General features: G+C 34.9%; 2 protein-coding genes and 1 pseudogene across 2 annotated transcripts; 2 read left to right on the forward strand and 1 right to left on the reverse strand.

Moving 5' to 3' along the window:
* Positions 1–2,309: 2,309 nt before the first annotated feature.
* Positions 2,310–2,994, forward strand: LOC122317774 (cell wall / vacuolar inhibitor of fructosidase 1-like). The gene has a single exon (XM_043134779.1). The coding sequence runs from the start codon at positions 2,384–2,386 to the stop codon at positions 2,912–2,914; it is 531 nt and encodes a 176-aa protein (XP_042990713.1). The 5' UTR covers positions 2,310–2,383; the 3' UTR covers positions 2,915–2,994.
* A 5,815-nt stretch (positions 2,995–8,809) lies between these two features.
* LOC122296533 lies at positions 8,810–11,104 on the reverse strand (annotated as a pseudogene).
* A 2,090-nt stretch (positions 11,105–13,194) lies between these two features.
* On the forward strand, positions 13,195–13,740 carry LOC122296598 (uncharacterized mitochondrial protein AtMg00820-like). The gene has a single exon (XM_043106419.1). It carries the CDS (start codon positions 13,195–13,197, stop codon positions 13,738–13,740), a length of 546 nt encoding a protein of 181 aa, XP_042962353.1.
* The last annotated feature ends 3,501 nt before the right edge of the window (positions 13,741–17,241 follow it).

Here is a 17,241-nt window from a genome sequence, read left to right on the forward strand (position 1 = left end):
TTGGAGCTGGCCTGCTTTCTAAAAACTCGTCTGTTTGCTCGAGTGGATGAACATTGTCGGCTTCCATACATCCAATATTCATTTTGATCTCTTACACGGCAATATTATTGATTTGCAAGGAAAGAACTTTGAAACTATATACATCACAGCTTGCTAGCTTTTCCCACTATTAATATAAAATTTAGGTGAAAGGACGCTAATGTGATTTGCATGGAAACGACGGTAGTGGCGAAACGGCTGCACCTTATCTGCAATCATATAAAAAGTAGGAACGTCATCAACATGTGACTGTGATGAGGCCTATACGACAATTGGAGCAACAGTAGCATGTGGTCTCCATACGAAGCTTTTCAAAGCGCATTACAAGTGTCGTACTCAGCCCTCTTTCGTGCTAGGTGCATTAAAACGGATTGAAATCAATTCGTTTAATTTTAAGTTGAGGTTATTATTTAAATATTATTTTATTTTTAAATTATTAAATTTATTTTAATTTAATAATTTTTATATGTAAGACTTATAATTTTTTTAATTTTTTATAAATATATTTAAATTTATTTTAATATTTAAATACATCTAAATTCATTTTAAATGAATTTTATAAAACTTATTTTATTATTTTAATTTATTACTATTTATAAAGAGCTCAACATAAAAAAAATTAAAAAAAAAACCCATATTTTAAAGATAAAAAAGGTGCTTCATTATTAAAAAAAAAAAAAAAGGTCTTAATTAATTGTCAATTAGTGCGTGTGATAAAAACCCGCAAGGTAAATTGTACGAAGGATTCTTCATTTTGGGTAAGAGATCAACAGCATGACCCCAAAACTTATCCACTCAAGGCAGGAAAATTTCCCAAAACTTTAACACCATTTCCTTTGTCAAATACTTTCTCTCTGATTTTTTCTCTCTCTCTCTCTCTCTCTCTCTCTCTCTCTCTCTCTCTCTCTCTCTCTTAAGAATCCAATATTTTATATACAAATGAATCATGCCAGCTAATTAATTGATATCATTTTAAACGTAAATCCTTATTATCCAATATTACCTATATTGTCCCTTCAAAAAAGAAAAAATATTACCTATATTAATGTATTTCTCTAAATATTTTCTTAATTTTCTCACATTAACCATTTTTCCAATTATTCAATTATAATTATTCTAACGGTTTCGATTTCTTACAAGCTAGCATTAATTTGCCATTTTTCATTTAATTTTATTTAAATGAATATCAATGCACAAATTAAAGACCTTTTGGCTCATATTAATTTCCAAACGATCCCTTGCAATATTATAGAGTTGCCATTCAAATGGCCGTCTTGATGTGACAATGTTGCCGGGTAGTTTATTAAAAAAATATATATTCAAAATAAAAATACATGCGTCCAAAAATACATAAAGAAGAAGATTGAAATTCAAAAATATTTCCTGTACTACTTTTGAGTTTTTATTTTTCTAAATAAATCACGTGACATATCAAGAGTATTATTTAAGCGGTAAGGTTCAAATGGCCTAGCTAGTAGTATTATTCATAAAATTTATAAGTCTTGCTGCTTGCGAGGTCATTGGGATTGGATGTCACAAACATAGAATTTGAGGTTTTTCTTACCAATCCTCCAAGTAATTAAGATTTGATCAGCTCCTAATTATAATTTTAACTTAAAAACAGTACTGGCCTTGTACTCTAACCCTAATGTTAACCCAGACACAAGTGATCAGCTAGTTAGCACAGTGTGCTCATGTAGTAAAAGTGTCGACCCTTGTGCAGCAAGGAAGACGTGGATTGACTCATGATCATGTTCATGTTCAGAGCAAGAATTTTTCTGTTACTATTTTTTGTCGAGCACACGAGGATTTTAAATCATAATAGTTGTGATAATTAATGTTTGTAAACCTTGCAGAAAGTAACGTAAGCTAGCTGGGAATGGAATTCTCCTCATCTTGCTTGAAATATGCCCGGTGAATTCGTTGATTGATTATAAATGCAATCAGAATCATATGAACAACATATAAATTCAGTTAAAAAAAGAGAGAATGATCAATAATTTACAGTCAAGACGGTAAGATATATTCTGAATAATTAATAGCCTAAGACTAAATACTAAATACAGTATCTTGACTTTCCTTCCACCGCAGCTTTGGTGCATGAATTAAGATGAACAATGTTGACTGTTGTGCATGATTGATGAGTTGCAACCTTATACGGCAAGAGTATCCTTAGCAGATTGATTTGCGTAACTGTTACTTAATTTTACTTCTGCAATAGGTACGTACTGGCCCCATACTCCTGGCCTATAAAAGGAGCTCGCACTCTGAAGAATGACCATCATCTAGCTCTTAGCATTTCTTTACAACTTTTTGCCCCATCTTCTTTTCCTGATCTGAAAATATGAAACTTTTGTTGCTCATCTTTCTTGTTCAATCTGTTCTTCAGACTATATATCTACCGGCAAGCCAAGGCGCGGTGCAGCCAATGGATGTCAGATTGATTGAGCAAACATGCAAGCAGACACCCCTATATGATGTTTGTGTATCCATTCTTAAATCAGACTCTCGAAGTTCCAAGGCAGATGTCACCGGGCTGGCTCTCATCATGGTTGATGTACTCAAGGCCAAGGCAACTGGAACTACGAACTATATTAAGACGCTTCTCCGGGGCAACCTAAAAGGAGATGTAAGGCGTGGCTTAAGCTCTTGTGCTGACCTATACAATACTGTTTTAGAGGCTGATATCCCGGTAGCCATTGAAGCTTTGCAGAAAGGTGATCCTAAATTTGCTGAACAAGCTGCAAATGATGCTGGCATCGAGGCCAGATCATGTGAAAGCAGTTTCTCAGGCCATTCGCCTCTCACTGAAAGTAACAAATCCGTGCAGGATGTCTCATCTGTGGCTGCTGCCATTGTCAGGTTATTGCTTTAAGGGGTTGATGCGTTTTTTGTTATGAACCTACCACAGTACAAAATGAAATAATAAAATGAAATAATGTCTTTAATGGGATATTTTTGGTAGCATATTTCAATTAGCTTCAATTAATTAGTAGTTAGTCATATTATTTCCTTTTATATTATTATGTGTTTGGAAACAAAAATAATTTCTATATGGAGAGACTTTCATATACAAAAGCCTTAAGAAAGATGGGTAAGCAAGTAGGATGAGACATAGAATTTTCATATATATCATGCCATGTAATTATTATAACCTCTTCAAATTTAATTTCACACAAAATAAAATAAATAATTTAATTTTTTTTAATCCGATTAATTCAACTTTTTTAAATTTTAAAATAATAATAATATTTAAAAATAATATTTTAAATTTTAATCTAAAATCAAAAAATCTCATCTCACTGTCCAATCCTATCAAGCAACATTCTCTCAAAATATTTTCATGGTCAATGAAAATTAAGAGGTCCAGTTCTCTCGAAGTAGCCATCCATCCTGGCATGGGCATGTCTATTCCATTTTCTCCATGCTTAGCATCGTGGATGTCCTCTAATAGATATGCAAATCAGTAATTAATAAGACTATCGTTTACTATGATGATGATAATATTATACAATCAGCAATATTATTGATTTGCATGGAAAGAAATTTGTAAACTATATACAGCACAGCATGGTAGCTTTTCCAACTATTAATATAAAATTTAGGTGAAAGGACGCTAATGTGATCTGCATGGAAAAGACGGTAGTGGCGAAACGGCAATCATATAAAAAGTAGGAACGTCATCAAAATGTGATTGTGATGAGACGTATACGACAAGGATCAATCGGAGCAACAGTCGCATGTGGTCTCCATACGCATCTTTTCAAAATGCATTACGAGTGTCGTACTAAGGCCTAATTCTTTCGCACTAAGCGAATTAACTTCAATTTAATTTCAAGTTAAATTTAGTAAGTTCAAATCATTAAATTTATTTTAATTCAATATTTTTTTTATACATAAGATCTATATTTTTTTTTAATTTAATATTTTTTTACACGTAAAATATATAATTTTTTTAATTTTTTATAAATATATTTAAACTCTTCTTAATATTTAAATATATATAAACTTATTTTAAGTGAACTTTGTAAAACCTACTTTACCATTTCAACTAATTATTATTTATAAAGAACTCAATTCATTTCAACTAAACTTAACATAAATGAGTTATATTTTACAAATAGAAAAAGTTACTTCATTATTACCAAAAAAAAAAATGTCTTAATTAATTATTAATTAGTATTTTCTCCTTTTTCACACGTGTGTGAGTGATAAAAACCCACGAGACATCATTACCACAAAACTTATCCACTCAAGGCAGGAAAATACCCCAAAACTTTATCACCATATACTTTGTCAAATACTTTCTCTTTGATTTTTTTTTTTTTTTCCTTAAGAATCCAATGGTCTTAAGTACATTTTATATACAAGTGAATCATGCCAGCTAATTGATATCATTTTAAATGTAAATCCTTATTATCTAATGTTATCTATATTGTCCCTTCAAATAAAAAATATTACCTATATTGTAATTCTCTAAATATTTTCTTAATTTTATGACGTTAACCATTTTTCCAATTATTCTATTATAATTATTCTAACGGTTTCAATTTCTTACAAGCTAACATCACTGTAAGAAATTTTACTTTTTGGGGTGAACTAAATTTCATACCTAAAAGTAGGTATTGGAGACGAAATTTAAATTTTATCTCAAAATATGGATGACTTTATAAACTCATTCGAAAGGCTAAATATCCATTCGAATGTGATTTTCAGTGACGATTTAGATTGTCTCAAAAAGTCAAAACTGTTCGAACTGCAAAAATTCAGTTTGAACAGGGAATTAATGACCGTTCGAATGGTATATAATCTGTTCAAATAATAATATTGGTGGAAAAATAATTTATTTCAACAAGGAAAGTTCAAAACCGTTTGAACTTAAATGTTTTTATTCAAACGAGAGAGATTTGGTGGAAAAATTTGGCGAGAAGGTTGCAAGTCCATTTGAACTACACATATTTTGTTCGAACAAGTTCAGACATAACATTTATTCATTCGAATAGATGATTTGGTGGAAAATTAAATTAAAAATGGCTAGGATTTTTTAAACCTATTCGAACGGAACATACCTCATTTGAATGCATAAACAAATGTTCAAACAAGATTGTTTAATTATAATAATATATTGTTAAAAATGTCGAAAATATTAAAGTAAGAAATATTTTTTCCATTAATTTGTTATCATGTTCAAAATATAAAAAATGTGTATATATTATATATTATGATTTACAAAGAATTAAAATATTTATGAATTCATAAATTACTTTTATGTAAATAATTTAAAAATATTTTAGTGATTTCTTTCACATACAATAAGATTTTTAGTTAAATAAATATTACTTTAAAGATAGTATCATTTTTTATGTGATCGTGAACAGTAAGTATAATGAAAAAAAACATAATTAACAATAAAAGACTAGCAAACATTAAAAATAAAAACCATACAGTAATTACATCCCAAAACACTGACATTCAATACAACATAAAAATCGTAAATTAATAACTAAAACTATCTATTTGTTAAATAAATCAAGATCCTCCTGTAAAATAGTTAGACGTCCATCTATCTCCGTAAGGTTCTCCATAATGGACTTAATGAACTCCTGCTTCATAATTTGGTAGTGCTCTGCCAACAGAGCTTGTACATCATCCAAAGTAACACCAATAGGTTGTCTCTCAACACCAGCAATAGCAGTAGAAACTGGATCAATCGGCGTGCCACTATTCTGTACTGAATGTGATCTTGTTAAGGGGCCCCAATTGTGGTGACCTCTGCTCATTCCCTTGCATTGTAACCCCCGATCAGAATAGGATGTTAGATATCAACAATGCAAATGGTAGACTACCTCCACGCGAATAGCGGGACTTCGATCGAATGCGGAGGAAGAAATATAATGCCAGATTATACCCACAACAAAAATCTAGCTCGCTCGATCCTGAAATCAGTCTTGTGTTTTTTCGGATCGATGTTATACCCAACAATCAGATTAATCATTCTAAAAAATGCTACACAGTCAGCCTGTTGGATCACCTTGCCACCATCATATAGAGGAGCCAAAGGGTCTCGCACTAGTTGACGGACCTGATCGTCTGTGAGACCATCATCAGCTAGATCCTCGCTGCCCTAACTATCATCTGAGCTAGCATACAACTCATCAATCTCTACATAGATGGTGCAGCCGCTGGTCCCCGTGTAGCCGCCCCAGTCGCTATAAGATATGCGTCGAGCATGCGTAGAATATCAAGGAACTCAACAATAATGCGAGGAGAGAAGATGATACTCACTCCCTAGATCGATAAGTTATAGCACAGAGCGTCACCAGGATGCTCTCCCATGGCACGATAAAACTCACCAACCATTTATGAATATGCTGTCCCCATTTACTAACAAATCAGTGTCCATCACTGATCGGTAATGATGGAGTGTATGCTCTATTCCTCCCATGCAAGATTGTGGAAGTCATCCAAAATGATCTACCGTTCAACTAGTGTAGGCCTCACTTGCTAAGCATGAGTTGCTCCGCTACTTTGGCCAGTTTGATCTCGGGAACGTTTTCTTTCTCTAGTTGCTATTAGTATATTGTTGATCTGCAAAACAACAAGGAAAGTAACAATATAATTAAAATAATTATTTAATTATATTAATGTAGAATTATACTATATTGAAATAACGCGTTTGAACAAAACATATTCTGTTTGAACGAGCCATTCCTATTCATTCAGACAAGTGGCAACCAAATTCGAACACTAGAATTGGTGTTCGAACGACCAAAAACGGTCGTTCAAATGCAGGGGATATGTTCAAATGGAAATAAAGTTGTTTGGCAACTCCCCAATCCGTTTGAATAATTGCTAGCTAATAGCAATTTTCGTTCGAATGACCAATTAGTTCATTTGAATACATTCGAATGAATTAACATCTATGTGGAAAATATGTGTTCGAACAAATTCAAACCCGTTTGAACGAAAACTAAGCCAAACACCCACGATTGAGTCAACTTAGCCATGAACGTAAAAACCAAAGATTCTTGAGAATCCTTTGTTTTAATCGATAGAAATGATTTAGGAGTGAAGTCTCATCATTTCTACCGATTATATAGATGTGATTTGGTCCCAAAACACCAAAATGGGGTCAAATTGAATCAAAATCCGACCACCTCAAACCCAAACTATATTTCTAAAAAAAAAAAAAGACATTCACAATGTTTATGGACCCATACTTCGTAGAAATGAGAAATTTGAGGGCGAACGACAGAGTTTATGGTGGAGTTGGTGGTTGCAAACAGTGGAGCGACGGAGGAGATTGGGTGAGTTTTCGTTTGAACGTAAACTCAATGATATTGGAACTGGGTATACCAATCGTGATGTTACATTTGAACGGGTAAATTACACATTCGAACATATTTCGTATGAATTATTCGGTTCGAACAACAAAGATATTAGTTCAAATGTTTATGTTATACTTAAATGTAGTTCGAACGGACAGAATATCCATTTGAATGGTTATTATACTAATATATTTATAATTATATTACTAATACTAATATATAATAATACTAATATTACAAAGTACAAAAGTATAAAAATACTAATTATACTTTATAGTATATATATAATATATATTATATAAGTAAATTTAACATATAGTCTAATGTAATTATATGTATTATAGTATATAGTATAATATAAGTATGTATAATATATATAATATAGTATATATAATATATATTATATAAGTATAATATAAGTATGCATAATATATATAACATATATTATATAAGTATAATAAGTATGTATAATATATAGTATATAGTATAATATACGTAACTAGTTAGTATTGTACTATTACTTATAATATAATACATTAATTGTTACTTATACTTATAGTGATACTTAGTATTATATTATTATATACACTATATAAATGTTTATATAGTGTATATACTTTTAATATATACTAACAAATATAAATATATACACGATATATTTAGTACACATATATAAGTAATGCTATAGTATTATAAACTAGAATAACTATTATTATATTAGAATAATAGTACTAATATTAGTTCGAACTGAATAAAACCCCATTCAACGGTGTTTTCACGTTAAATGTGTTTGGTGGGAAACTTAACGCCATATACTCGGAATATTTACTCATTTGAATGTGAGATTCTCCATTCAAATGCATTTGTGTGAGTACATATACGAAAATACCCTCTTCGCTTCTCTGCATTTGAAGAATATGCCGAGGAATATTCTTAGTTGTTCATTCAGACTACTATCTTAACCGTTTGAACGTGAAAAGTTTAAATAAATCGCAACAATATTTCATGGAATTTTGAAATTTTAGCATTCAAACTGCAAACTTACCCATTCGAACGTGTATTCACAAATTTAATAACCCATACGTTCAGTTCATTTTCACGCACGAACCAAACTTTGGAAGAGAGAGAGATTTCGCCCTAGACAAATCAGGGCAATTATGATTGCTGGAGCAGTTATCAGCCTTTCTGCGATTTCATATATTTTTATGATCGGATCGATAGAACTGCTTGAAGCTGATAAAACTGCTTCCAATTATCTCTTCCAGCAATGCATCATTTTGTACCGTCTTGAGAATTTGAATTAGTAATTAAAGTTATACAACAAAACAAACAAAGATAGATTTATAGTAAAAAAAAACAACATAAAATGTATAGTGCATTTAAATAAGAAATGGAATCAAAAAATTTAAATAAGTTATTTACCATGTACATAATGCAACGGAAGATGGAAGAAGAGGCTCAACGATAAAAACACCTGTTCGTCTTGATGACAATGACAAGCCTATATTATAAACACGAACGAATAAATATACAAGTATAAGATGTATAATTAATAAGAATGTTGATATTAACAAGAAGTACCATTATAAGAAGAAACTTTGATCCATGTTCGAAGAACAATGGGCTTTGCCAAAATAAGGTTGAAATTTCATGGCATTCATCATGAACAAATCGATTCCATATTGTCAAATGCAGGAGTTTTAGACTATTAAAATTATAAATGATGTTAAATTCATCATAATAAAACTATTATAATATATTAACCTATAAATTTTATCAATGTGAGACAATATACGTTCAGACCTTGGATCAATCAAGTATATCTCTTGGATTAACGCTTTTCCATGGTTCGTATTCACTTCATTGGCGGGTTCATATGAATTGCAAGTGCCAAAATATCTAATTTAGGAAAAAAAAATTATTACTTTGCAATGAGAGGGAACTATATAAAGATTTTGACATTTATATAGTAGTTACTTATTTCAGCATCTGTGTACGTCTCTGTATACGTCAAGCTCATTCAAACGAACGAGGTTATATTCTGGTGGTTTGAGTCATGTTGGCTTGTCATCTTTGATATTTTCAACAATGTTTTTGGAGTTTATTGTCCATTGAAACTCATATGCTTCTCTTTGATGTCTTGTCTCTATTGGCCTTACCAAAGCATTTCCGTAATATATAAGTACATCATATGTCAAAGGCATACCTCGTACATGGCTTCAGTAAGAATGCTTTCCAGTATGGCCCTTAAACCCTGGCACCAGTATTCTTTGCCATTGCTTTCTTGGCAATCAGTCTCAATGATCTCTCTGTAAAATGTAGCTTCACCTGAAATTGTGTGAAAGGATCATTAACACCAGGAAGCCAAGCTATGCTTGGAAGAAGAGAGAGAGTGAAAGAGAGAAGGACACAATAATGGTAGGAAAAAAATGCTTACATTGTTCATGCCAAACAATTTCTTGTACTGCTTACCAAGAGCATTTTTTGGTTCTGTAAGGACCTGTACAACCACAGCAAAACAAAAGTAAATTTTATATGTTCCAAATAGGAGGAATATCCTGTCCATTCATCGTTTGCATACTTGTGAAATTTTTTTAAAAAAAAAAATGTAATGCGATATCATGATGGTTCAGATAAAGCTTAGCACACCGTTTTTAACATCAGACTGTAAAAACAACACACACACACACATTTCTTAATCTTAAAAATGCAGTTAAGACAAGCACCCAATACAGTTCCAACCATGTACATACAAGGCTTTATTTTTCTTTTCTTCTTTTCTTGAATGTCATCTTCATTAAAACCAAAAAGAGGTGCAACTTAAGTACAAAAGATACATACAAGAGAAGCACCCAATTACGGGATGCAGGGGGGCTTTAAACAAACAAGAGATTAATAAATAAATAAATAAAAATAGAATAATTAAGTATAACGCAGCATTACCTGCACAAGTTGATCCTCAGTTAAAGCTAACAAACTAACTAAAATTGAAAAACGTCCAATAAACTCCGGTATGAGACCATATGCTATAAGATCAGCACTTTCAACCTGAAGGTGCAGAAAGCAACTTTATAATCTGGACAAGAGTAATTTAACTATAGATAAGGCACAAATATATATATATATATGTATATTTATATATAAATAAGAGAAACATACAAACTTTAAATTCCCACTTCAATGACTTTAGGGTCTTGCTTCTCACCGACGGAAGTAAGGATGACATCATTGCAGCATTGGTTACTCCACCAGTTCTCATGTTTGCACGAACAGGTGCTCCAAAACCAATTGAAGAGTCTTGACGCCTGGTTAGTTTTGTGTAAGAGAAAAAATGAAGGATATCTTAAAATGGAAAGAAAAAACAAAGGGTAGAGGAATTCTCTGTAAAGGAAAATCTAAAACAAATTACCTCTCTGAAATGATTTTCTCAAGTGTTGAGGATCCTCTGCCTTAATCTAAGGCTTTCCATTTGTGTACTCTTTGACTCATAATTATAGTATCTCAATATTCTTTCCATTTATTTGTAATCATTCCATACATGTAATTAAAATCTACGACTATGTAATTACTTATATATATATATATATACAATGACTCACTACTGAAATAGGTGGTGGTTTCCAAACCTTTACATGGTATCAAGAGCCCTTGTGGATTAACCTCCCACGATCACCCTCCCTTCCCATGGCTACCAAACCTTCCTCTGCTCTTCTCCCTTTCACCACTCTCATCCACATGGTTACAATCAAACTTTCCTCCTCCAACTATCTCCTATGGAAGAGCCAATTGCTTCCTCTCTTAGAAAGTCAAGAATTAATTGGTCACGTGGATGGAACTCTTAAGCCCCCACCATGTTTTGCCTCTGCCGATTCTCAGACACCTAACATCAAGCACTTGGAATGGAAACAAACTGATCAAAGACTGCTTAGTCTTTTGCTGTCCTCCCTCACCGAGGAGGCCAAGGCTGAAGTGGTGGGACTCTCCACCTCACACAAGGTTTGGGTTGCCCTCGAAAACACCTTCAGTCACCACTCCAAAGCCCGTGAAATCCATCTGAAAGATGACTTGCAACTAATGAAATGTGGCACCAAGACGGTTTAGGAGTACGCCCATGCTTTCAAGGTCATATGCGATCAACTTCATGCAATTGGCCAAGCTGTTGATGGCACTGACAAGGTGCATTGGTTCCTTCAAGGACTCGACCCAGACTTCTCAACCTTCTCCACGGCTCAAATGGCCCTCACCCCTTTGCCCTGTTTTGAAGATTTGGTGCCCAAAGTAGAGAGCTTTGAGCTCTTCCAAAAATCCTTGGAGCCTGTTGTTTCGTCCGCTACGGTAACTCCTAGAAACCGAATCAAAGGAACTCTTCCCCTCGCCACTCTCAAGGTCGTACTGGTGGCCACAGAAGAGGGCAAGGACATTCCTCTGGTAGATGCCCTCCCCGTTGCCTGATATGCCTTGTGGAAGGCCACTATGCGGATCAGTGTAGGCAACGGTACGATCGCCATGGTCATGCCCCTGAAGCACAACTTGCTGAAGCCTTCAATTCATCATGTTCTCTCTCTGGAAGTGAGGCCTCGGATTGGTATTTGGACACAGGGGCTTCGGCCCAATCCAATTTGGATCAGTCCACTTCTTATACGGGAATGGTGCATCCCTACCCATTACTCACACTGGTACCATTTCACATTCCCCTGATCTTCAATTGTTCGATGTTTTAGTTGTCCCTCATATCACTAAAATCTTGTCCATTAGTAAATTAACGAATGATTTTCCATTCTCTGTTACATTTACTAATAATTTTTTCACTGTTCAGAATCGCCAAACGAGAAGGGTGGTGGCAACCGGTAAACGAGATGGCGGCTTATATGTGCTTGAACGCCGAAACTCTGCTTTTGTCTCTGTCCTCAAAAATAAATCTCTTCATGCTTCGTATGACTTATGGCATACTAGCCTTGGACATGTGAATCATTTTATTATCTCTCTTTTGAATAAACAATGACAGCTTCATCTTACTTCTTTATTACCATCTCCTGTGTTGTGTAGTACATGTCAAATTGCAAAAAATCACCGTTTGCCTTATACTCGTAAAGAACATCGCTCATCAAATGTGTTAGATCTTATTCATTGTGATATATGGGGCCCTTCTCCCGTCAAGTCAAATTTGAATTTTGCATACTATGTTTTATTTGTTGATGATTATTCCCGCTGCACTTGGCTTTACCCGTTGAAATTGAAATCTGAATTCTTTCATACTTTTCTTCAATTTCAAAAATTTGTGGAAAATCAACATTCTGCTCGTATAAAAATTTTTCAAAATGACGGTGGTGCAGAATTTCCTAGCAACTGCTTTCAAGCCCATCTCCGTACTTCTGGCATTCATCATCAACTCTCTTGTCCCTATACACCCGCCCAAAACGGTTGTGCTGAAAGGAAACATCGTCCTGTCACTAAAACAGGTCTTGCCCTCCTTTTTCATTCTCACATTCTCACTCGTTTTTGGGTTGATGCTTTCAGCACTGCAGTTCTCTATGGCTCCTCTCCAAATTAAGAAAACTTTCATCTATTTGGTTGTCGTGTTTATCCTTGTTTACGTGATTACACGACTAACAAAATTTTCGCTCGTAGTATTCTTTGCATTTTTATGGGTTACAGTTCCTCTTATAAAGGGTTTCGTTGTCTTGACCCCGCCACCTCTCGAATTTATATCACCCAACATGCCCAATTTGATAAGCACTATTTTCCTTTCCACCATACTTCCCAGGCTCAATCCATTTCCTCCCTTCAAATCTCAATTTTTTTGGAACCGAGTCTTATCCATACAAACATGTCCCTACCCTCTCCTGTACCACCTTCCCGACACATCTCTCAATCTGGATTCACCCCGTGTATTATTTGTACTGATCCCGTGGATGAGTCTATGCAGGCAACTACTTCTAATGCAGGTTCTTCTCTGCCACACTCGAACTCCAACCCGGCTTCTCCTGAGCCTGTCACTGAGTTACCTCTAATTGCTCGCACTCCTGTTCCGGCTGCTCCATTAGGCTCCCATCCTATGGTCACACGTGCCAAGGCCGGCATCTTCAAAACTCGCCACCCAGCGCATCTTGGTCTTGTGGGCTCCTCTGGTCTTCTCTATGCTCTTCTTACATCCATTGAGCCTAAAGGATTCAAAACCGCTGCTAAGAATCTTGCATGGCTTGCTGCCATGGAAGAAGTTCAAGCCCTGCAACGTAATTGTACCTGGACTTTGGTTCCTCGACCTGCCAACACCAACATTGTGGGTTCCAAATGGGTGTTTCAAACCAAATACTTGCCTGATGGTTCTATCAAGCGTCTCAAATCCCGTCTTGTTGCCAAGAGCTACACCTAGGTCCCTGGTCTTGACTATTGACACTTGTAGTCCTGTCATCAAGGCAACTACAGTTCGTGTTGTTCTCTCCCTTGCTATGACCAACAAATGGTCTTTTCGCCAACTTGATGTCAAAAATACGTTCCTTAATGGGCATCTCACTAAACATGTCTATATGGAACAACCACCGGGATATATTGACCCTCGCTTTTCCAATCAAGTCTATCAGTTGAAGAAAGCTCTCTACTGTCTCAAGCAAGCTCCTCGTGCCTGGTTTCAGCGTTTCAATTCATTTCTTCTTCAACTTGGTTTTTCTTGTAGTCGTGCCGACACATCTCTTTTTGTTTTTCATAAGCAATCTGACATGATCTATTTGCTTCTCTATGTTGATGACATCATTATTATAGGCAACAAATCATCTCTTCTTGACAGTTTCACTTGCAAGCTCAATTCTGAGTTCGTCACCAAGGATTTGGGTTCACTCAGCTACTTTCTTGGTCTAGAAGCTACCCCTACTACTGATTGTCTGTTTATCAGTCAGCTGAAATATGCCCGAGACATTCTCACATGAGCTCAGTTACTTGACAGCAAACCAGTCCACACTCCCATGGTTGTTTCCCAGCACCTGTCTTCTGATGGTTCTCTGTTTTTGGATCCCACGCTTTACAGGTTTCTCGTTGGTGCTCTCCAATATTTGACTATTTCACGACCTAATACTGCTCATGCTGTTAACTCTGTCAGTCAGTTTCTCCATTCCCCAACTGACGACCATTTTCTTGCTGTCAAACACATTCTTCGCTATGTTAAGGGCACACTACATTTTGGTCTTACTTTTCGTCCCTCTGCTACTCCCGGTGCTTTAGTTGCTTACTCGGATGCTGTTTGGAATGGGTGCCCCGATACTCGCCGTTCTACCTCTAGTTATTCTATTTATCTTGGTGATAATTTGGTCTCTTGGAGTGCCAAGAAACAACCTACTGTTTCTCCCTCCAGTTGTGAATTTGAGTATCGTGCTTTGGCTCTCACTGCTGCCGAACTACTTTGGCTCACACATCTTCTTCGTGACCTCAACGCTTCTCATTCCCAACAGCCTCTACTACTATGTGACAACAAGAGTGCAATCTTCTTAAGTTCCAACCTCTTTTCTCACAAACGGGCCAAGCATGTTGAGCTCGACTACCACTTTCTTCGTGAACTTGTTCTTGCTAGCAAGCTTCGCATCCAGTATGTGCCTTCGCATTTGCAAGTTGCTGACATTTTTACCAAAAGTGTGTCTTGCCCTCTCTTTGAATTCTTCTGATCCAAGCTTCACGTCCGCTCAAATCCAACATTCAGCTTGCAAGGGGGTGTTGAGGATCATGTTGAGGATCTTCTACCTTAATCCAAGGCTCTCCATTTGTGTACTCTTTGACTCGTAATTGTAGTCGCTCAATATTCTTTCCATTTATTTGTAATCATTCCATACATGTAATTACCATCTACAACTATGTAATTACTTATATATATACAATGACTCACTACTGAAATAGGTGGTGGTTTCCAAACCTTTACATCAAGATCAACAAATGCTCCACCACATATAAAAAGGATATCTTTTGTATCTATCTGCAAATCATTTAAATAAATTTGAACAATGATGTAACTGAAGCAACAGACAAGCAAACAAATTCGTAATATTTACATGCCTACAAACAAGGTAATCCTAAAGAGGTGAATAGAAGACCAAAGAACTTAATAGGTGTTTCTCTTATATACATCCGATGTACTTGGTTTATGCCTTTTGGATTTTTCAATCAAATTTGAAATTCTTATAAATAAATAATAGAAAAAAAAAAGACTAAAGCAAAAATGTTTGTTTCCGGTGAGTAGTCATTCCCAGTTCTGGTTACATTACTTTTTTATATGATGAGGAAAAAGCATTATTCATACTCATAGGTATAGTCAACAGCAAAAATAGTTCATCCAAAAAAGTGTCAAAATTAAGTAGAATTTTCAAAATGGAAGAATAAATTATCATTGCGATGCCTCATTAGCTTTTGCATAGGCTAACTAGTATGCATTATTTCTCAATTAAGCCTCAGCTCTTTCTTGCTCCTCTCTTGTGGCTTGCCTCCTTGCATCCTTATGGGAACCAAGATCCTCAACACCCAAACCAGCAGATAGAGCCTCTGCTTTAAGGACATCTAAATCCAGCTCCTCTTTCTTCTACAAGGATCTTTTTTTCTGAAGACTTTTTAAAGTGAAGCATTTTTTGTTGAGTAAAGAAATCTGATGAGATCTTCCCAGATTAGTTGAGATCTTCAAAGTAATTATTTGTGGATGAACCCTCGATCCTCTTATGGATCTGGCAATAGGGAAATATATTCTTCATAAGCGTGGAAAATTTTGATTTAACAAATAAATAATTCAGGCGTGAAAAGAAGCTAAAAATCATCTTTCATCACAAATATTCAAACCGTGCAAATTAAGTGTAGGGGAAAAGCAAAGATGGTGTATAGGAAGAATGGGATTATTGCATAGGAAGTTCCTCATCCTCAAACAGAGCCACTCTCTTCTCTTATTTTCTAATATATTGTACATGGAATAACAAGTTTACCTCTTGGAGCTTCTTCTCTACTTCATTAGAGAAATGTCCACTTTCATCCAGAGTTATTCCCTGAGAATAAGAATCCATTAAGCACATAGTTTAAGACCAATGTCCATGATCAACATTTTCTCCAAGTAATTTTAATTAAAAACAAAAGGCAAATTAAGCTCAGGAAAAAACTAAAGCACAAAGGGTAAAAGCAAAAATAAACCTCAACCGCAGTGGGATCATCATAATGTGGTAGAATTTTCTTCTCAGATTGGGCTTCATCATTAAACCTAAAACGTCACCAGGAAGGTGTCATTAGCTATTTTTGGTATGATTATGGATCATAAGACATCGCAAAAATATTTTTTGATAGGTAAGCAAGAAACTTTAATGATTGCAATAAGTATAGCCCAAGTACTTGGGTCACAAGAGAAACACCTAACCATAATTAACAATTGATACAAGAAAGTCATGGATACTAAATCCATTTGAGTTCTATTACAACTGGCCATTGGCATAAAGTATTGATCCAAATATTCACCTTACTTTCATCATATCTCCTTGTTTTCTATTGTATGCCTCATCTCGCCACTTTTGCTCTTATGTATTCCTCAAAAAGCTCACTGCCAAAAAGCATCATAAAGGTAGCTGCAGTATCGATAATTGCTTCATTGCAATATTAGGGCACCATGCCATGTATCAGAAAAGAATCTTCAAATCAAATTTGACAACAACTTTATTCCATTCTACCTACATATAGTACAAGAAGACACACACCATCACTCTTAAAATACATCTATTGATAAATTAAGAACAAAAAACTAACATCGAGATTCCTGATTTCCCAAAAGTGTCATATACTTCTCGTTGGACTGGATCACCCAATTCATTTGAAGGCGAAAGATATTATTTACGAATGTTAATCATATCAGAGGAGCAGCGTCATT

This window comes from Carya illinoinensis, chromosome 1 (assembly GCF_018687715.1).
Source record: "Carya illinoinensis cultivar Pawnee chromosome 1, C.illinoinensisPawnee_v1, whole genome shotgun sequence".
Taxonomy (NCBI): Eukaryota; Viridiplantae; Streptophyta; class Magnoliopsida; order Fagales; family Juglandaceae; genus Carya; species Carya illinoinensis.